The 21,825-nt window shown below is 37.9% G+C and overlaps 1 protein-coding gene across 1 annotated transcript in view; it reads left to right on the forward strand.

Moving 5' to 3' along the window:
* Positions 1 to 17,215, forward strand: part of METTL14 (methyltransferase 14, N6-adenosine-methyltransferase subunit) — a 53,940-nt gene extending 36,725 nt beyond the window's left edge. Inside the window, exons 9-10 of the mRNA XM_007952378.2 lie at positions 6,722 to 6,932; positions 16,911 to 17,215. Coding sequence (XP_007950569.1) covers positions 6,722 to 6,932; positions 16,911 to 17,215 — 516 coding nt within the window. The remainder of the gene's footprint in view (positions 1 to 6,721; positions 6,933 to 16,910) is intronic.
* Positions 17,216 to 21,825: the final 4,610 nt, after the last annotated feature.

The following is a 21,825-nucleotide window of genomic DNA, read 5'->3' on the forward strand; positions in this document are numbered from 1 at the left end:
TTTTAGCTATTGTAAATAATGCTGTGATGAACATGAGTGTGCATGTATCTGTTCCTGTCCTGGCTCTCACCTCTTTAGGATATATACCTAGTAATGGGATTGCTGGGTCAAATGGTGTCTCCACTTCCAACTTTCTAAGGAATTACCATATTGCTTTCTACAGTGGTTGTATCCCTTCATAGTCCCACCAGCAGTGTATGAGAGTCCCAATCTCTCCACATCCCCGCCAACATTTGTTATTTTATGTCTCGTTGAACTTTGCCATCAGTGCTGGGGTGAGACAGTATCACTTTGTTGGTTTGATTTGCATCTCTCTGATGGTCAGTGATTGTGGGCGTCTCTTCATATATTAGCTAGCCACCTGAATATCCTCCTTGGTGAAGTGTCTATTCATATCTTCTACCCATTTTTCAATTGAATTGTTAATCCCTTCGCTATTGAGGCGATGGAGTTTTCTATAAATCTTAGAGATAAGTTCCTTGCCAGATATGTTGTTATGTGCCATTGAGTTGGACCCCGACTCTTAACAACCCCTTCTTGGGTTTCCGAAGCAATATCACTACAGAAGTAGATTGCCCGGCCTTCCTTCCGAGGAGTGCGTGGTGGGTTTGAACCACCAGCCTTCTGGTTAATAGTCAAGTGCCTTAGGCACTACGCTACCAGAGCTCCTGCCAGATACGTAATTATCAGCAAATATGAATTTGTTGCTGTAATTTTTGTTAGGTGCTTTTTCGTGGTGTCGATTTCTTTGTTCTATATAATTTTCTATGCTGAGTTTGTTTTGTTTATGAATCATGTTATCACTTCCTTCGTTGCTGCTGTTTTTTTTTTTTGTTGTTGTTGTTATTGTTATGTGCCGTCAAGCCGGACCCGACTCACAGAGACCCATCCTTGGGTTTCCGAGGCAGTATCACTACAGAAGTAGATTGCCCCATCTTCCTTCCGAGGAGTGCTGTTTTAGTATTCACTAAATATTTGTGCTGGTCCTCTTTTTTATTTTTATGTGATGGTTTATCATTTTTCTTTGAGGTTACCCTGTGATTTATAGTTTTCTCCCCAAGTTTAGAACAGTCCGTTCTATCTTGTAGTTATCTTGACTTCCCTACCATCTAGAAGTTCTATAATGACACAGTTTTTTCCCCTCTTTTTGGTTTGCAGTTGTCCTCATTTGTCAATTGATGTCTCTGGTTCCCTGTTTATAATCTTATAGGCTTATTTACTTTGGATACTTCCATAGCTGAGTTGGTTTCTGGGTTATATCATCATGTGTGTTAATGGTCAGTTGTTTTTGCTGTTGTTGCTTCTCTGTCCAAAGGGCTCCCTTTAGCATCTCTTGTAAGGTTGGTGTGGTTTAAACAAATTCACTTAATTTCTGCTTATTGGGAAATGTCCTAATTTCACCATGTATTTAAGGGACAGTTTTGCTGGGTACATAATTCTTGGTTGGAAATTTTTCTCTTTCAGGGTTTTATATATACCATCCCATTGTCTTCTAGCCTGCATGGTTTCTGTCAAGAAATCCAAGCTTAGTCTTATTGGTTGCTCCTTGTAGGTAACGTTTTGTTTTTCCTGTGCTGCTCTTATCATTCTTTCTTTGTCTTTGGTTTTGGTGAGTTTGATGATGATATGTCTTGGTGATTTTCTTTTGGGCTCTATCCTGTTTGGGGTCGTTGGACTTCCTGAATGGATGTATTCTCATCTTTCATCATACCAGGAAAATTGTCTTCCAACAAATCTTGGACAATTTTCTCTGTGGTTTTATTTGTCTCTTCCTGTTTTGGAATTCCAGTTACACGTACGTTACTCCTTTTGATGGTATCCCACATGAACCTTAGGCTTTCTTTATTTTGTCCTGATCTTTTTTCTGATAGATCCCTTTCCAAATTCTGTCTTCCATTGATTCAATTCTGCTCCTTTGCCCATTCATGTCTTACATATTTCTGAAAATTTAGTATTAATCTTCTGGATTTCTCTCTGTAGATTTTGTATCATTTCTAATTTTTCATTTATTTTGTCATTTTGTTCTTGTATTGTCTTTCAAAATTGTTCTATAGTTTTCTGTGTTTTCCTTGATCTACCTCTCAATTTGTTGACGATACCTAAATATAATTATTTTTAATTCCTTATCAGGGAGTTCCAATGCTGTATCTTCCTCAGGGATATGTTTTAGGTCTGTATCCTGGTCCCTTGTTTCACCTGCTTTATCTTGCTGCTTTGTGTGGACTGTAATGCTCTGTTGTCTCCTAGGCATTATGACGTTTTTGTTTATATTTATTTAGTGATTATACGTTGGAGTGACTTGCGCATGATTTTCATTTTCTTTGTTTTGTTTGTATGTTATCTATGCAAACGGGGCACTGTGGTGTGCTCCTCTATTTACTGGTTGACAGCACTTATACACTCACTACCTGTCTCCTTTCCTGTTGTCAGCCCTGCTGACCTTGGAAAATAGCCTATTCCTAGGTCCCTGGAATCCAAATGAGAATGCTATCACTTCACAATCCAAAATGGTTGTTTACTTATAAAGATTCAAAATGGCTGCACCCTCGGTCACTTTAAATATTCCAAATAGCTGCCTTTTATGAACATTCAAAATGGCTGCGCCCTCACTCACTTTAAATATCCAAAATGGTTGCCTCACATAAACAATCAAAATGGCTGTGCCCTCAGTCACTTTAAATATCCAAAATGACTGCCGTGTGTAAATAGTCAAAATGACTGTGCCCTGCAGACAGCGGAAATTCAGCAGCTCAGGTTGTCTCCCTCCTTGCTGTTTGCTTTCCTAGTCATTGGCCACCAGTGCAGTCGTCCCTGCAGCCCTTGGCAACCAGGGCTGAACTTTAGATCAGTTCTCAGGTCCCAACAGCGCTTGAAATATTCAGGCTGCTGGTCCCGTCAGAGCAGCTGACAGTCCACAGCTCCAACTGTCTCTACTCAACTGTTTTCGTTCAGGTTTTTTCACTACACTAGTTGGTGCCTAATCCACTTGTTTAGTTCCTTTCAAAGCTTAGGGCTCCAGGATTATCTTCTGTATCCCTGTCAATTGGTTTTTCTTTTTTTTGTTGAAGAGGGTCTGTGTCACTTGTCTGCCTATTCCTCCATCTTACCGGAAGTCCTTAACTATACTTCTTCCAAGACAGATTTGTTCTTCTGGTGTTCCAATAACTGTTCAGCATTCTTTGCCAAGACCATAACTTGCATGCATCAATTCTTCTTTAGTTTTCCTTACTTATTGTCCAGTTTTGCTTGCATGTGGGGCTATTGAAAATACCATGGCTCAAGTCCAGTGTGCCTCAGTCTTCAAAATGACATCTTTTCATTTTAGCAGTTTAAAGAGGTCTTCTGCAGTAGATCTGCCCAATATAACATGTCATTTGATTTCTTGACTGCTGCTTCTGTGGGCATTGATTGTGGATCAGAGTAAAATGCAGTCCTTGACAACTTCAATATTTTCTCACAGTTTAGGAGATTAGAAATCTTAACTTCAGAATGCTTATTATAAGGGGAGACTGTCTTTGTTGGTTCTGGTGGAAGGTCCTTATATCTTGACCTTCTGCTCCCAGCTGATTCTCTTGTGGCTTGGCATCTCTTCTTCTCCATCTCTGCTTCTTTATCTTGCTTAATCTCTTTTATGTCTCAAAAGAGATTGACTCAAGATACACTGTACATTAATCCTGCCTCATTCACATAAGAAAGATAACCCATTCCCAGATGGGATTATAACCACAAAATTCATGTCGTTGTCATAGGGAAAATGCATTCACTACATCATATTATCCCAAAAGTCTTAAATCAACTCCATGTCTAAAATCTCATTTTCTGAATCATCTAAATCAAATATAGATGAGATAGGTGCATTCTGTCCTGGGGCAAAATTCTTCATCTGTGAGCCTGTGAAATCTAGAAGTACAAGTTACCTGTCTGCAAAGTACAATGATAGAATAGGCACAGGTAGACATTTCCATTATACATGGGAGAAATTAGAAGTAAAGAAGGGAAACAGGTACCAAGCAAGTCCAAAACACAGCAGAACTAACTATATTAGCTTCAAGTCTTAAAAATAATCCTCTCTTCTCTTGAGACCCATGTGAGTAATGCCCCTCCAGACTCTGGATGATGGCCAGGCCCTTTGGATTCTTAGTGGAGGCTCCTCAGTCCTAGACTTCTGCTCTTCTTTCCAAGTCCTCTGAGATGGCGACTCAGCTTTACCAAACCCACTGCCATGGAATTGATTCCAACTCATAGTGACCTTATAGGATAGAGTAGAACTGTCTCATAAGGCTTTCAAGGCTATAAATCTTTACAGAAGCAGACTGCCTCATCTTTCTTCCACAGAGCAGCAGGTGGGTTCACACTGCTGACCTTTCAGCTAACAGCCAAGTAGTTAACCACTATGCTGCCAGAACTCCCTTAGCTTTAGGTGGCCCTATTCTCCTAGTCTGTCTGAGTGAACACCTACCCCTTCAGCCCTTATAGACCCTGTTGTTCTGCTCCTTGAGCATGGCCGTCCCATCTCCTCAGCCCTGGTACACCATAAGGGCAGCCCCACACCCCAGAACCTATTTGGCAAAGATCCAGTTCTTTGAAACCTAGGAGGCTATGACCCCATCCTTTGAAACCAAGAAGGCCCTACTTCCTCTGTTCCTTCCAGCCGTTGTGCTGATCTCCAGGATGGTCCTTTTCTTTTCTTGGTGGACAACGGATGTAGCTCCAGTAGCCTGTTTCCTGTCTATAGAATTCCAAGGGGCAGACAATATTCTTTCCTTTTGTTCTTTTTCTTTCCCCTTCAGTGTAAGCTGATGGGTTTTCTGCATTGGTAGTTGGTTAGATCCATCAGTCAGAGGCTTAATCTCTTTAACAAAAGAGTGTGTAGTCACATCCTAGGTGAACATTCTAGGACACGTGTTCTTAATTTGTACAACAGAATCTTCCAAATCTTTAAGTTATGTTTTCATTTTGCATAGTTACTTTTTAAGTTCATCTCTTTCCTCTCATATTTTATTATAAGTGGCAAGGATGAACCATCTGGGCCCTTTAAAATCTTGCTTAGCAATCCTTCAGCCAGATATCCAAGTTCATCACTTACAAGTTCTTTGCCACTGCATAGAAATAGCACTCATCCTCCATTGTCTGGTCACATTGTTCATCATTTTCTTTTAAAGTCTCACCAGAAACACAATTTAATGTCCACATTTCTAGCCTATGTATTCTTTAAGATGAGGAAACTTTCTCTGAAGCTCTCCTCCCTTACTTTTGAGCCTTCCACAAAATTGCCTTTGTTGTTGTCTATAATTCTACCAACAGTCTCCTCAATCTAAACCAAAAAAAAACCAAACTCACTGCCATCAATTCAATTCAACTCATAGCAACCCCTCCTTGGGTTTCCGAAGTGATATCTTGACAAAAGTAGATTGCCCAAGCTTCCGAGGGGTGGCTGGTGGGTTTGAACCACCAGCCTCCTGGTTAACAGTCAGATACCTTTGGCACTACGCCACCAGGGCTACGCTATTGTTGTTGTTATGTGCCATCAAGTCGGCCCCGACTCATAGCGACCCCTCCTTGGGTTGCTGAGGCATTATCACTACGGAAGTAGATTTCCCAACCTCTTCTGGCCTCCCCGTCCATTACCCAATTGCAAAACCACTTTCACATTTTAGGTATCTGTTAGAGTAGCACCCCACTCTCCTGATACCAAATTCTGCCCCTATATTCTAGGCATAGAGGTTAAGATTTACAGCACATATTTTGGGGGACATAATTCAATCCATACAGAAGAGAACCTAAACCACTTTGGTCCTAGTGTTTCATGGAGTCAAATGAGAGATGAGATTTATTTAACCTTTGGCCTTACACTTCTCTCCCACACACAGACTCAAGAAGATTTGGATTTAATAAAAAAGGCTGACTGCTAACCAAAAGGTCGCCAGTTCAAACTACATCAGCTGCTGTGTGGGAGAAAGATAAGACAGTCTGCTTCTGTAAAGATTAACTGCTTTGGAAACCCTAGGGGGCAGTTCTGCTCTGTCCTGTAGTTTTGCCATGAGTCAGGATAGATGCAATGGCTTAGGGTTTGGTTTGCATTAGGTAAAAAAGGCCAAAAAACCAAAGACAGTTGTTTATTATTCATATTGTAATTTTGTATCTGTTTATACTGCCCCTTGATAATATATCAAGGTGCCCAGATGGCACAATGGTCAAGCACTTGATTGTGGTCTGAAAGGTCAGAAATTCAAACCCATAATAGAAGAAAGATGAGGCAGTCTGCTTCCATAAAGATTATAGCCTTGGAAACCTGATGGGGCATTTCTCTGTCCTACAGGGTCACTATTGGTTGGAATCAACTAAATGACAGTAGGTCTCAATATATCATTTTGATTTTAGATTATACAAGGATTATACAATCATTTTAAGATTCCAAGATCATGTGCCATATTTCCCAAACCGGTGTAAATAATTATTAATGAGTGTTACAGGAGAAAAGATTCCTGACTCAGTTCTAAAATCTGATAGCCCAATTTTAATACTCTCATTTCTTGATTTCTGTCACTCTTCTTACATCCTGAGATCTGGGCTTTCTTACTCTGTTTTTACCCATAGAACTCTATCCCAAAGATTTAAAGAAGTGGAATTATTTTGGAATTGGGGGACATCAGAAATGTAAAATGTTTATAAATATGACTGTTGGTAGAAAGAGATTAATTGCTCTGTTCTTGTTACTTAGGAGCACTGCCTTATGGGGATCAAAGGAACTGTTAAGCGTAGCACAGACGGAGACTTCATTCATGCTAATGTTGACATTGACTTAATTATCACAGAAGAACCTGAAATTGGCAATATAGAAAAACCTGTAGAAATTTTTCATATAATTGAACATTTTTGTCTCGGTAGAAGACGGCTTCATCTTTTTGGAAGAGATAGTACAATTCGACCAGGTAGGACCTGACATTATAAAAAAGAAATCTGTGTGGTTCTTTGAAATATGGATGTCAAGAAATAGGACACAGTGCTGTGTAAAATAAAATTCCCGTGGTGTGTTTGGCTCCCCTTCTTGCTGTACTTCAGGTATGCCAAGCTCATTCTTGCCCCAGTGCTGTTACATAGTTCTCTCCTTTCATTCAAATGTCTGCTCAAATGTCCCTTTCTCAGATAGGTATTTTCTCACAGCTCTAGGTAAACAGGCCAACTTCCCACTTCTCTCCCCTCCTCCCATTACTCTTTCCCCTTAATTCTGTTTTATTTTTCTTCATAGCACTTACCACTATCTGAATTATAGATTCATTTGGGCACATGTTTATAGTCCGTCTCCCTAGCATGCAGTTTCATGGAAGACAAAGACTGTCTTACTTTTTTATGCCCAGCATTTTGATTGCTCAGTCAATAGTGCATTGAATGAAGGAATGCATAAATGGGTGATAGAACAATTCTGCAGAAAATAACCTTCTATTTTGAAATGCAGTTCAGTAACTTGGTTTTATTAAGAACTGAAAAATGTGACTTGTTTCTTTGTGTGCATGGGGGTGGCATTGTCTTTACAGGATTTTAACTTTTTACTAAATTGATATAATGTAAATGCACTATTTTGGGGGAAAAAAAATGGTGGAAAATAATTAGGCTATTACAGAATAGGATTTTCTTTTGTTGGATACATCTTTGATTTACAAACCTAAAACCAAACCAAACCTTCTGCCACTGAGCCAATTCTGACTCATAGCAACACTATAGAACAGAGTAGAACTGCACCATAGGGTTTCCAAGGCTGTGAAGTTTTACAGAAGCAGATGACCTCATCTTTCTCCCATGGAGTGGCTGGTGGATTTGAACTGCTGACCTTTCGGTTAGCAGCTCAGTGCCTTAACCGTTGCACCACCAGAGTTCCTTTTGATTTACAGAGTGGTGTTGAAATTACAGTACACTTTGTATACTTTCTCAGAAACTAAAAGTAACTGTGTTAAGAGTAGTGCATATTGCTTCAGTCTCAGTATAAAAAAAAACAAAAAAAAAACAAACTGCCATCAAGTGGATTCTGACTCATAGTGACCCTATATGATAGATTAGAATTGCGCCATAGGATTTCCAAGGCCATGAACATTTACAGAAGCAGATAAGTAAATACAGTTTAAAGATGGAAGGGCCAGAATCTCATTATTTCTTCTTCTTTCTTTTAAAAAAACGGACTACATTTTCAAAAATATAGTGAGAAAAGTTGAAGCTACAATAGAATAATTGACCCTAAAAGTAAGAATTTATAAGAAACTGATGTTCTTTCTAAAAAGAGTTATCCTTAAAATTCCTTAATGTGGATGTATAACAGAATTCTTTCCCCCACCACACCCCCTGCCAGCTATTTCTTTGTAACTGTTTTTTGGTGAATACAAAAACTTGAAAATATTTCAGCTACAGAAACTTCTTGTTAGTTGCCATGGAGTTGCTTCTGACTCATGGAATTATAACCGTGTGTGTTATAGAGTAGAACTGCTCCATAGAGTTTTCTTATTGTAATCCTAACAGATGCAGAACACTAGGCCTTCTCTTTCATGGTACCACTGGTTGGGTTTGAACCTCTAACCTTTAGGTTAGCTGTCAAGTACAAACTGTTTGCACCACTTAGCGACCTTCATAAGATACTGTAAAATAATAAAACTGAAGTCACTTTACAAAGAATTTTTTTCTATGTGAAATGTATAATCTACAGTTTGGCTTTACAGAGAGTGTTCATTATATTTAAAAGTATGTTTTCTCATGATGGTTTGCCAAAATTCATGCTAAAAAATATGTATCAGTCCTATGTGGCAGCTCAACAGAGTATGGCAAAGTGTAGCCACTATCTAGGTTAAGAAATAAAATATTCCCAGCATTTCTTATCCCCTTTCCTTATCATTATTCTCTACCCACAGGTAACCTACTCTTCTGACTTAAAACACTAGAGATAACTTTTGGATTTTTAAACATACTGACCTTGATAAAATAAGTTATTAATTCTGATAGTTGTTAATTCTTTTTTTTTCCCCTATGTAATCATGCCAGCTAAAAAAAAAAAAAAAAAAAAATTGCATTTTTTTTATTCTTCTTCCAATCTTTATTCCTTTTGTTTCTTTTTATTATCTTATTGCACTGGCTAGTATACAATACAGTGATGAGTAGAAATGATATTGTCAGATATCTCAGTCTTGTTCTCTATATTTCTTCACTAAGCATGGCATTTTCTCTAGATCATATTGCCTTTCATTAGAGTAAAGAAATTCCTTTTTAGTTTTGAATCTACTTGTCAGGAACTTACAACTGTTAGTCTCAGTTTTGTAAGGCTTTTTTGATTTTTGTTTTTAAATCGTGAATAGAAGTTGAGTTTTCTCACGTTTTTTTCTGCATCTATTTAGATAGGGGACTCACAGAATTATTGTTTAAAGGGCCTTATAGTCGATGTTTTAAGGAGCTCTGGTGGTTAAGGCATCTGGCTGCTAACCAGAAATTTGGCAGTATGAACCTACCAGCTGCTCCTTGGAAGAAAGATGAGGCAGTATGCTTCCGTAAAGATTTACAGCCTTGTAAACCCAACGAGGGTCGCTATGAGCTGGAATTGACTCAATGACAATGAGCAAGTGAGTGATACTTACTGCTTTAGCTTTCTTGCCATACAGTACCATGTTACTGTGAAATTTTGCCATTATAGTGTTTTCAGAACAGCCATAGACAATAATAAAAATATTACCTTGATAATATCCCTTGTGAATTTAGAGACATTTAAAGAGTAGATTTGATACACTGAACATCAGTGGCCAAAAATTAGAGGAATTGTGGGATGATATCAAGAACATCATCCATGAAGAAAGCAAGAGGTCATTAAAAAGACAACAAAGGAAGAAAAGACCAAAATGGATGTCAGAAAAGATTCTGAAACTTTCCCTTGAATGGAGAGTAGCTAAAACAGATGGAAGAATTGACAGGGTAAAAGAGCTGCAAAAGATTTCAAAGAGCAGCTTGAGAAGACAGAGCCAATTGCTATAATGAAATGTGCAGAGACCTGGAGTTAGAAAATCAAAAGGGAAGAACAGGCTTGGCATTTCTCAAGCTGAACTGAGGAAAAAATGTAAACCTCGAGTTGCGATATTGAACAGTTCTATGAGCAAAATATTGATTGATGCAGTAAGCATCAAAAGAAGATGGAAGGAATATGCAGTCACTATACCAAAAAGAATCAGTCAATGTTCATCCATTTCAGGAGGTGGCATATGATCAAGAACCAATGGTACTGAAGGAAGAAGTAAAGACCCACTGAAGGAATTGGCGAAGAACAGGTTCCGGGAATTGACAGAACACCCATTGAGATGTTTGAACAAATAGATGCCCCGCTGGAGGCACTCAGTCAGCGATGCCAAGAGATTTGGAAGACAGCTTCCTGGCCAACTGACTGGAAAAGATCCATATTTGTACCATTCCAAAGAAAGGTGATCCCACAGAGGTGGAAATTATCAAACAATATCATTAATATCACATGCAAGTAAAGCCTTACTGAAGATAATTCAAAAACATTTGCAGCGGTACAGTGACAGCTTCCAGAAATGCAAGCTGAATTCAGAATAGGATGTGGGACAAGGGATATCATTGTTGATGTCAAATGGATCTTAGCTGAAAGCAAAGAATACCAGAAAGATGTTTACTTGTATTTTATTGACTATGCAAAAGCATTGATTGTGTGGATCATAACAAATTATGGATAACATTGAGAAGAATGGACATTCCAGAGCACTTAATTGTACTCATAAGGAACTTGTACATAGATCTGGAGGCTGTGGTTGAACTGAACAAGGGGATACTGCATGGTTCGAAATCAAGAAGGGAGTGTGTCAGGGTTGTATTCTTTCACCATACTTCTTCAGCTAGTGTGCTGAGCAAATAATATGAGAAGCTGGGTTATATAAAGAAGAATGTGGCATCAGGATTGGAGGAAGACTCATTAACAACCTGTAATATGCAGATGACACAACTTTGCTTGCTGAAAGTGAGAATGACTTGGAGCACTTACTGATAAAGATTAAAGACTACAGTCTGCAGTATGGAGTACACTTCAGTATAAAGAAAACAAAAATCCTCGCTGCTGGTGTAAGAAACTTCCACAATAAATGGAGAAAAGATTGAAGTTGTCAAAGACTTCATATTACTTGCTTCTACAATCAACACCAATGGAAGCAGCAGTCAAGACATCAGACAATGTATATTGCATTGGGCACATCTGCTGCAAAAGACCTCTTTTAAGTGCTGAAGAGCAAAGGTGTCTCCTTGAAGACTAAAGTGCACCTAACACAAGCCATTGTATTTTCAATCAGCTCATATGCATGTGAGAGCTGGACAGTGAATAAGGAAGACAAGAAGAGTTGATGCTTTTGAGTTGTGGTGTTGAAGAAGAATGCTAAGAGAGTGCCATGGTCTGCTAAAAGGACTAACAAATCTGTCCTGGAAGAGTGCAGCCAGAATGCTCCTTGAAAGTGAGAATGGCCACACTGCCTCCTACTTTGGTCATGTTGTCAAAAGGAACCATTCTCTAGAGAAGTATATCATGCTTGGTAAAGTGCAGGGTAAGCGAAGAAGGGGAAGGCCCTGAACAAGATGAATTGACACAGTAGCTGCAGTGATGGGCTCAGGTATATTGCAAGGATCATGAAGCTGGCACAGGACTGGGCAGTGTTTTGTTTTGCTGTACATAGGGTCACTATGAGTCTGAGATGACTTAATGGCATCTAACAACAACAACAACATAGACAAACCAATGAGTTAGGCTATATCCCAGTGAAACTTTTTGTTTGCAAAATCAGACGATGAGCTGTGTTTGGCTTGCAGGGTAGTTTGCCTACCCCTGATTAGATAGACATAGTGGTTTTGTCTTTGTTTGGTTAATGTGGTGAACTACATTGACTGATTTTCAAATGTTAAACCTGTCCTTGGACAAGATTCCTTGGATAAACCTAACTGATTGTTATGTGCTGTCCTTTTTATGTATCTCATGATTTTGTTTTCTAATATTGTACTGAAGATTGTTGCATTTATATTACTGAGAGAGACTGGCCAGTGATTTTTAATTCTTATGATATTAGTGCAGGTTTTAGTATCCATATCTGGATATTTTGCCCTTGTGAAATAAATTAGGCCTTATAAAACTCTTCTCTGCAACTCTTTGTACAAAGTTGATGTTATTTCTTCCTAACATAGTTGGATAAAGTTACTGGTAAAGCCATCTGGGCCATGAGTTTTCTTTAACCTGAGAAATTTTAAATTATAGGTTCAGTTTTCTTATTCGTGAGAGGACTATTTAGATTGTTTCTTCTTACTGACACATTTTTTTTCATCTTGATCAGTTTTATTGATGTTATTAGTCTTTTCAAAAAATCAATTTTTACCTTTCTTGGTCTTCTCTATTGCATATTTATTTTTATTTCATTATTTTCTACTCTGTTTTCTTCCTGCTACTTTCTTGGGCTTACTTTGTTAATTCTCTATCTGAGATACAAGTTTTAGAGCATTATTCAACTTTCCTGTATTAAATTGAATTGTATTTATGGTTCTGAATTTCTTTAAGCATAGCTTTCTTTCATTCTGAAGTTTTGACCTGTAGTGTTATTATTGTCATGTATTTCAAAACAGTTTTTAAATTCTTCATTGTGACTACATATTTAACCCATTGTTATTCAGAAATATTTTATCATTGTTATTGTTTCTTGGCTTAGTATTATTGTAGCCAGATGATATACATTGTAATATTTCACTCCTTTGTAATTTGTTGGGATTTGCTTTATGACCCAGTTCTGATAAATGTTCCAAGTACAGTTGAAAGTAATATATATTCTGTTTTTGTTGTTGGTTGTAGTGTTTATTAATTGAGTGTTAAGTTATGGATGATACCCCTATCTTTACTGATTTTTTAATACTGCTTGTTCTTTAAGGAAGGTCTTTTAAAATTTATTATTATTATGAATTTAAAATGTTCTTTAGTTATCATTTATGTATATATTTGAGGCTTTGTTAGGTGCATATAAAATAAAATTTTTATGCTTTACTATTATATTTACCCTCTTAATATTATGAAGTATCCTTCTTTATCCAATGGTTTTTGCTTAAAGTCCACTTTCATCTTACATTATTGTACCTTTTTTTTTTTGGTTTATGTTTGCATAGCATATTATTCCCATCCTTTTACTTTCAATCTTTCTGCACTCTTACATTTAAAATGTGTCTTTTTTTTTTAAGTACTTTATGCTCATGATCTCATATACTTCTTAAAAATTGTGAAGTAGGTACTTTCTTTTTTTTTCTGCTTGCTTTTTATTTATTTTTTTATTTTTAAGAGTTTGTTTTACATTCAACATTACACGTACATTTAGTTTCACTCCCCATTTACCATCCCCAACCCTAACCCAGTCTTGTCCCCTCCCTGCCTAGTAACCCTCACCTAGTGCCCCTCATAGTTATGCACTCCTATGTGTCCTGCATTTCCTCCGTGTGAATGTTGCCCCTCTGGTGCTCCGTGGTCGATTGCTCCAAGGGATGCGTTTCTGTAAAGTATGTGGGTGCGTCACCTGGGTTGCATGGTCTGCATGTACATCTTGTTTACTATTGGGTTGAGAGCCAGCCTCAGGGATTGAGTTTCATTCCAGGACCGTAGTATGGGGGTGGGGGTCTTTTGTAAACAACACATGATTGTTTTTTCATTTGGTCTGACAGTTTTTATCTTTTAGTGACTGTATATTTAATGCAATTCCTGATATGTTGTTGTTATGTGCCATCATCTTAATTTTTTATTTTACATTAGCACCACCTAGTCTCTGTTCCTTTTACTCTCATTTTTCTTGGATTGATTTAAGTATTTTTTTATTACTCCATTTTTCCTTTCTGTTAGCTTGTTAATTAAATATTCTTTCATCATTTCTTCAGAGGCTATTTTAGAGATTGCAGCAGTATGTACCCTTGAAACACTAAATACTAAAGTTTATATTAAAGTAGTGTATTAGTTTTTAGAGGGTAGAAATGCTATTATTTAAACTTTATTTTTTAAAACTGATTTTTCTCTACATATATTTCATGCAGAGTATTATAAGTTGTGTATATACAACTATAGAATGAACTTTGACTTGTGTGGACTTCGTTTACAAATACACGTGTCTTGTTTAGAATTTCCTATGGATGATTTTACTCTTTCATCATAATGGAAATATTTTGACAGCAGAGCTTGTGGCAAACAAATGTTCATCTTCATTGGCTTAAAAGAAACCAACATCTCCAAGTACTCAGCTGGAGGGATGTATTTGTTCAGAAACCATAGCTGTCCGTATATATTGAACATTGAGATTATGGTGGTAGTGTTTGAATAAATAAAGAACGGATTTTTTTCTTCCATCATTAACCTGTCCTACCCCAAAAAAGCTGCTGAATCTGGGAACAGTCTCCAGTTTCAAGTGCTGTTTTAAGGAAGCAGAAAACTTAAAGAAAAAAGAAAATTAAGACTGCATGAAGAGTCAAAGGAAACATCAAACAGATGGTATTCTTTTAATATTCGAAAAGTCATTGTAACAACATTAAAAAAAAGTTAAAGAGGGGAAAAGATTCAAAATCTTCACTGCCACCAAGAATTATTTTAATTTTTCACATAATAATTTCACATCACTATGTATGCAGATTTTTACTAATCGTAGTCACCATTTTGTCTTCCTCAATATTGTGTTAAATATTTTTCTACATTTTAAATAATTATTCATAATCTGGGAGCTCTGGTAGCATAGTGGCTAAGACACTTGCCTGCTAACCAGACGGCTGGCGGTTCAAACCCACCAGCCACTCCTCGGAAGGAAGGTTGGGCAATCCTACTTCCGTAGTGATACTGCCTCGGAAACCCAAGGAGGGGTCGCTATGAGTCAGGGCTGACTTGACGGCACATAACAACAACAACAACATTCATAATCTATTTTGGATGGCTTCATAGCGTTATTTTAATTATTTTTATTAAAAGTTCCTCCTTCAAACATGAGTAGAAAAATCTAAACAGTTGAAAGTAGAGAATTGTTACATATAGTTGTGGATATAAGCATAGGAAGCAACTGAACTAAAGATTTTGCTTGCTGGCAATTTTTAGTTAAAAATTTTCAATTAAATTTTCCATCCCTTTAGCTGTGCTACCTTACCTACTTTAGATTATACATTATGGTTTCATACAGGATACCCTATCTGTATCTGTACCAATTGAACAGATCTTAGAAGTACAGATTTTAATTTTTGCTTAGAAACTACCATTTGATTATTATTGCCCATTCTTTGAAAATTATTTTAGTATAATTTTAATTATGTTGTTGTTGTTGTTATGTGCCGTCGAGCAGCCCCGACTCATAGCAACCCCTCCTTGGGTTTCCGAGGCAGTATCACTACGGAAGTAGGATTGCCCAACCTTCCTTCCGAGGAGTGGCTGGTGGGTTTGAACCGCCAGCCGTCTGGTTAGCAGGCAAGTGTCTTAGCCACTATGCTACCAGAGCTCCCAATTTTAATTATAGTCATACATAATTAGGAAGGAAAATCTGCTTGGGGAAATTATAGGTCCTTTGAAGATTAACCACATAAATACTAGTAGGGGCAATTGAGAGAGGTCTGCTCAAGAGTACTTAATTTATTTGGGTTGAGTCCTCAAATAGACTTCCTCAAGGATGTCATCTAAGTTGTATCATATATGCTATTGTTAGTTGCTATTGAATCAACTCTGATTCCTAGTGGTCTTATGTATAACAGAACAAAATATTGGCCATCTTAATGACTCTTGATATGCTTGAGTGCATTGTCTCAGCCATTGTGCCATTCTATCTCCTTAAAGGATTCCCTCATTTTCATTGGCTCTCTACTTTACCAGACATGATGGCTGTCCTGATGATGTGTCCAAACTAAGTGAATTGAAGCCTCATCATCCTTGCTTCTAAGGAACATTGTGGTTGTATTTGTTCTGACACTGATTTGTTTGTTCTTCGGTACTCTTGTAATATTCTTCAGTATTTATTCATTCAATATTCTTACCAGTGCTACAGTTCTTCTGTCTTTCCTTTTCATTATTCAACTTTCATGTGCATATGACATGATTGAAAAGACCAAGGGTTGGGTGAGACATACCTTAGTCATCAAAGTGACACCTTTGCTTTTTAAAATTTTAGAAAAAACTAAAGTACCTTATATCACATATTCCTTATAAATACTATTTACCATTGCTTTAAAAGTTTTAAAAATAGCTATGAGAGTTAATGTAGTCTGAAGCAAAGCTATTTTAAATTTACCTAGTTCTTAGTAATACCTTTAGAAACTTAGAATAAAACACTGTTGTCATGAAGAACTTGGGAGAAGGAAAAAAATGAGACCTTTAGGCTTCTGTAACCAGATTATTTCCCAAAGATTTGTATGTGTAATTTATGTAAGAGACAGCATGATATGAAGGAGGCCCTATTAACTATTTTTATTATATCTTTAAATTTTCTTGTTTCATACCTCTTGTTTGTATGCTGTGTTCTAGAACACCACAAACAGTGCCCAAAACAGAACAAATAAAAATCTGGTGGGCTCAATAGCCAGTGAGACCACAGAGGTTAAGTATACTCATTAATCTTTTCTGCTTGTTAGGGTGTTAGAAGGTGATATATAAAAAGCACAGTGCAATTTACCTGCTATTTTTTTCTTTCACATACTACATTATATATATATATATATATAAATTAAATCATTCAAATATGGGTATGATTAAATACCAGGAATTCTATAAAAGAGATCAATATTGGGTGAGTGATAGGGGACATCTTTAGGAATGTAGTGGGATTTGAGCTAGGCCCTAAAGTATAAAGTATAAGAGAAGAGAATTGAGGAGGAAAAAAAAAAAGGATAATTTTTTTCCTTCCTTTCAGGCTGGCTTACAGTTGGACCAACTCTTACAAATAGCAACTACAATGCAGAAACATATGCGTCCTACTTCAGTGCCCCTAATTCCTACTTGACTGGATGTACAGAAGAGATTGAGAGACTTCGACCAAAATCACCTCCTCCCAAATCTAAAGCTGACCGTGGAGGTGGAGCTCCCAGGGGTGGAGGAAGAGGTGGAACTTCTGCTGGCCGTGGCCGAGAAAGAAATCGATCTAACTTCCGAGGAGAAAGAGGTGGCTTTAGAGGGGGCCGTGGAGGAGCACACAGGGGTGGCTTTCCGCCTCGATAATTTCTGAAGACACTGGTCCTATTAATGCTCCTCTTCCTTCTTCATTGCATTTTGAATTTCAGTTGGAAGACTTAACTTGAGAACTCAATTCCAGCTTGTACTTTGCTTTTAGATTCTCAGAGCTGCAGGAATATCTTAGCCAACCTCCCCGTGAGATTGTCTCACACCTTATCTAGGTTTTTCCAGGATAAACAGTAATCCTGCCCTTTGTCATGCACATGTAACTGACCAGAATGGAGCACAGATGACTTTATCTTCAGAGACTGATTTGATTCTTACTAATTACAAAGGTTTTTGATTTTTAGAAAGTGTTGTGGTTTACTTTTCAGTGAAAAGGCCCAATCTGTAGTATGATACTAGTGTCACAGAAGTCTAGAGAATGTGCATCTTGCCACTGCTGTCACAGCACATGGTAGCCTTTGCAAGCCTTGATAGAATAAAGTTAGGACAGATGGTAAGCTTCTGCCAGGATTGTAACAATTTCTTGATGAAACAATAAGAGGTAAACTTCTTTTCTTTTTACTCTTACAAATACAGGTATAATTTGAGTATTTGGCATACTTAAAAAAGACAAAAACCCGCAAAGCTCATCATTATAATCTGATGACAATTAATCATGCTTCATGTGAAGCATACAAGGACAAACATCCTGTGCTAGGACTTTGGTGTGGACTTGAACTTGGATTGACCTTTGAAGTAGTTTTGTATTCCTTGCAAAATAAAAATAACAGAGACACCTGGTTATCCAGTGCTTGCTTTAAACATTTTGAGGGAATAAAGAACTTGGTGATGAGGAAATGACATATATCTTTTAACTTGGTGTGGAGAAATTAATGTTTAACCAATTACGGTAAGCCTTCAATTTAAGAATACAGGTTGGAAAATGGAACTGCAGTTGTCTTTTATTAAAAGCATATATTCCATTGTTTGTTTTTAAGGGACTGGTTTTATAGATCTATTCGTTGTATAAGAGTTTATGCCATTATTTCTCTTTCTAAATGAATGTACTGAATGAAATATCATTGTTATTCTTGATTTATACATTTTTTATTGTATATAACTTTTATTATGTAAACGTTAAACCTTTGAAATTTGGAAGTCTGTTTCCTGTAAGTGGAATTACTGTTGTCAGTAAAAGAAAAAAGGATCAACATAAAATCAAGCTCTTCTTTTGGTCTAAGGTGCATTGTGGTGGCCGTTCTAGCCTTTTTCTACTGGCTCATATTATACTTAAGATCAGGTTATATTACACCCACTAAAGGTTGAGTTTGAAGATAAAGATTAAATTATAGAAATAAGGTTGAGGTCTTTAAAAATCTGGTAACTTTAACAACTTGCTCAAGTTGTTAGTACTTTGTAATACAGATAGCATTTGACTAACATGTTCCTTGATAGAGACATTTTGTATCACAGTTGATTACATATTTTGCTGAAAGATGCTGTATGTTCAACTTCAGTAATTACAAATTATCTAAAAGCAGAACTGTGGTGTTCCAGTTGCCCACTGATAGGTCCTTAGAAGTGTTAGTGAGCAGTGACCATGTCCCTTGCACAGGTCTCTGCTTTGTTCTATACCCGGGCCATAGCTGAGGGAAGGTGACATTGCTGGTGCTTACCTGGACCCATCACTTATGAGATCTGTATCACAAAATCATCTTCTGGAGACTTAGGAATGGCTTCTTTGTAGGTTACAACTAGAGGGGAGCCACTGGTGCATCATGTTTAGAAAAGAGCAAATAAAAGAGTGGTGGGAAAAGAATACAAAGCTCCCAGTTTATTCCTTTGACAATGTAGTATTCCCTTCAAATCAACAGAAGAGGACGGTTGTCGGTCACTAGCTTTGCTACTGTTTACTTTCATTAAAGTTGGGGTAGGTGTCATTTCTCTAGTAAAATATTAATTCATTGAGGAAAGGTTTTGATGAAAATTTATCATGACTTCTGACTTCTGATCATCTCTATGTTTACATGTCTTAGATGTTTTAAAAAATTATCCAGGAATCGCCAAAAGTAAGTTAGTTTATTAGCTGCTTCACTTAATGCTTCCATCATATATATATTTATATTCTTAATATTTATAGATAAATATATGATGAAAACATATTTATGTAAGTGAAGAATATAAATAAAATATAATTAAACATATGTATATGATGGAAGCATTAAGTGGAGTAGCTAAAAATTAGTTTCTTAAAAAAATATTTTATTAATATATACATTTGGGGATGTTGTTGTTCCTAGGTGCTGTCAAGTCAGTGCCAACTCACAGCGACCCTGTAAGTACAATAAAATGAAACACTGCCCAGTCCTGTGCCAGCCTCACAATCCTTGCTATACCTGAGCCCATCATTGCAGCCACTGGGTCAAACCATCTCATTGAGGGCCTTCCCCTTCTTCGCTGACCCTCCATCTTGGGATGTTGTTGTTGTTATGTGATGTCAAGTTATCTCTGACTCATAGCTACCTTAGGTACAACAGAACAAGACACTGTCCGGTCCTGTGCCAGCTTCACTATCCCTACTATACCTGAGCCCATCACTGCAGCCGCCATGTCTGTCCAGCTCATTGAGGGCCTTCCCCTCTTTTGTTGATCTTCTACTTTACTAAGCATGACATCCTTCTCCAGAGAATGATCCCTTCCAACAACATGACCAAAGTAGATGACATGAAGTTTGGCCATTCTTGCTTCCAAGGAGCATTCTGGCTACACTTCTTCCAGGACAGATTTGTTAGTCCTTTAAACAGTCCATGGTACTTTCAGCATTCTTCGCCAGCACCACAACTCAAAAGCATCAGTTTTTCTTTGGTCTTCCTTATTCATTGTCCAGCTCTCACATGCATACGAGACGATTGAAAATACCATGGCTTGGGTTAAGTGCATCCTGGTCTTCAAGATATCTTTGCTCTTTAGTGCTTGAAAGAGGTCTTTTGGAGCAGATTTTCCCAATGCAATACGTCTTTTGATGTCTTGACTGCTGCTTCCATTGGTGTTAATTGTAGAACCAAGTAATATGAAGTCTTCGACAACTTCAGTCTTCTCCATCTATTGTGATGCTGCTTATTGGTCCAGTTGTGAGGATTTTTGTTTTATGTTGAAGTGTACTCCATACTGTAGATTGTAGTCTTTAATTTTCATCAGTAAGTGCTGTAAATCATCCTCATTTTCAGCAAACAAAGTTGTGTCTTCTGCATATTACAGGTTAATAAGCCTTCCTCTGATCCTGATGCCGCACTCTTCTTCATATAGTCCAACTTCTCAGATTATTTGCTCTTCATACAAGTTGAATAAGTATGGTGAAAGGATGCAACCCTGACACACTCCCTTCCTGATTTTAAACCATAAAATAGCCCCTTGTTATGTTCAAATGACAGCCTCCTGGTCTGTGACAGGTTCGTCATGAGTACAATTAAGTGTTCTGGAATTCCCATTCCTCTCAAAGTTATCTATAATTTGTTATGATCCACACAATCAAATGTTTTTGCATTGTCAATAAAACACAATAAACATCTTTCTGGTATTCTTTGCTTTGAGCCTCTTTTGGAAAGCCGGAACTGGTAGGGACAGCTGGGAGGCGGCAACAGATGGCTTTTTGGATGGCTGAAACTGGTAGGATAGGCCAGGAGGCGGTAGCAGATGGCTTTTTGGAGGGCCAGAACTGGTAGTGATGGTCAGGAGGCAGCGCAGATGGCTTTTGGAGGGCCAGAACTGGTAGAGAAGGCCAGGAAGTGGGGGTGGAACAGTTTGGAACAGCTAAGGGAGAAGAATTCGTCTGTCAGTTTGTTGTCCTGTGGTGGCTTGTGTGTTTCTGTGAAGCTGGAGGCTGTGCCACCAGTGTTTCAAGTGCCAACAGGATTAGCCCTAGTGGACAGGTTTCTTCAGAGCTTCCAGCCTAAGACAGACTTGGAAGAAGGAGGAAGCCATCCACTTCTCAGAGAATTGGCCAGTGCAAACCTTATGAATTGCAGTGAAACACTGTCTAATATATTACTGAAAAATAACCCTGAAACATTGTCTGATACAGTGACAGAGGATAAGCCTCTCGGATCAAGAGGCACTCAAAATAAGACTAGGAAAGAGCTGCCTCCTCAGAATAGAGCTAGCCTTAATGATGTGGATGGAGTAAAGCTTTCAGGACCTACTTTCGCTGATGTGGCACAACTGAAGAAGAAACAGCTGCAAATATCCATTAATAACTGGAACAAGGAATATACAAAGTAGGAATCTAGGAAAATAGGAAGTTGTCAAAAGTGAAGTGAAATGCATAAATATTGATATCCTAGGCATTGTGTTCCTGTTACGTGCCATAGAGTTGGACCCGACTCAGCGACCCCTTCTTGGTTTTCCGAGGCAGTATCACTACAGAAGTAGATTGTCCAACCTTCCTCCTGAGGAGTGACTGGTGGGTTTGAACCACCAACCTTCTGATTATTAGTCAAGTGCTTTAGGCACTATGCTACCAGAGCTTCCATCCTAGGCGTTGTTGTTGTTGTTATGTGCCGTCGAGTCAAACCCATAGCAACCCCTCCTTGGGTTTCTGAGGCAGTATCACTATGGAAGTAGGATTGCCCAACCTTCCTTCCAAGGAGTGGCTGGTGGGTTTGAACCGCCAG

This window comes from Orycteropus afer, unplaced genomic scaffold (genome assembly GCF_000298275.1).
Source record: "Orycteropus afer afer isolate SDZICR_OR568_19922 unplaced genomic scaffold, OryAfe1.0 scaffold00332, whole genome shotgun sequence".
NCBI lineage: Eukaryota > Metazoa > Chordata > Mammalia > Tubulidentata > Orycteropodidae > Orycteropus > Orycteropus afer.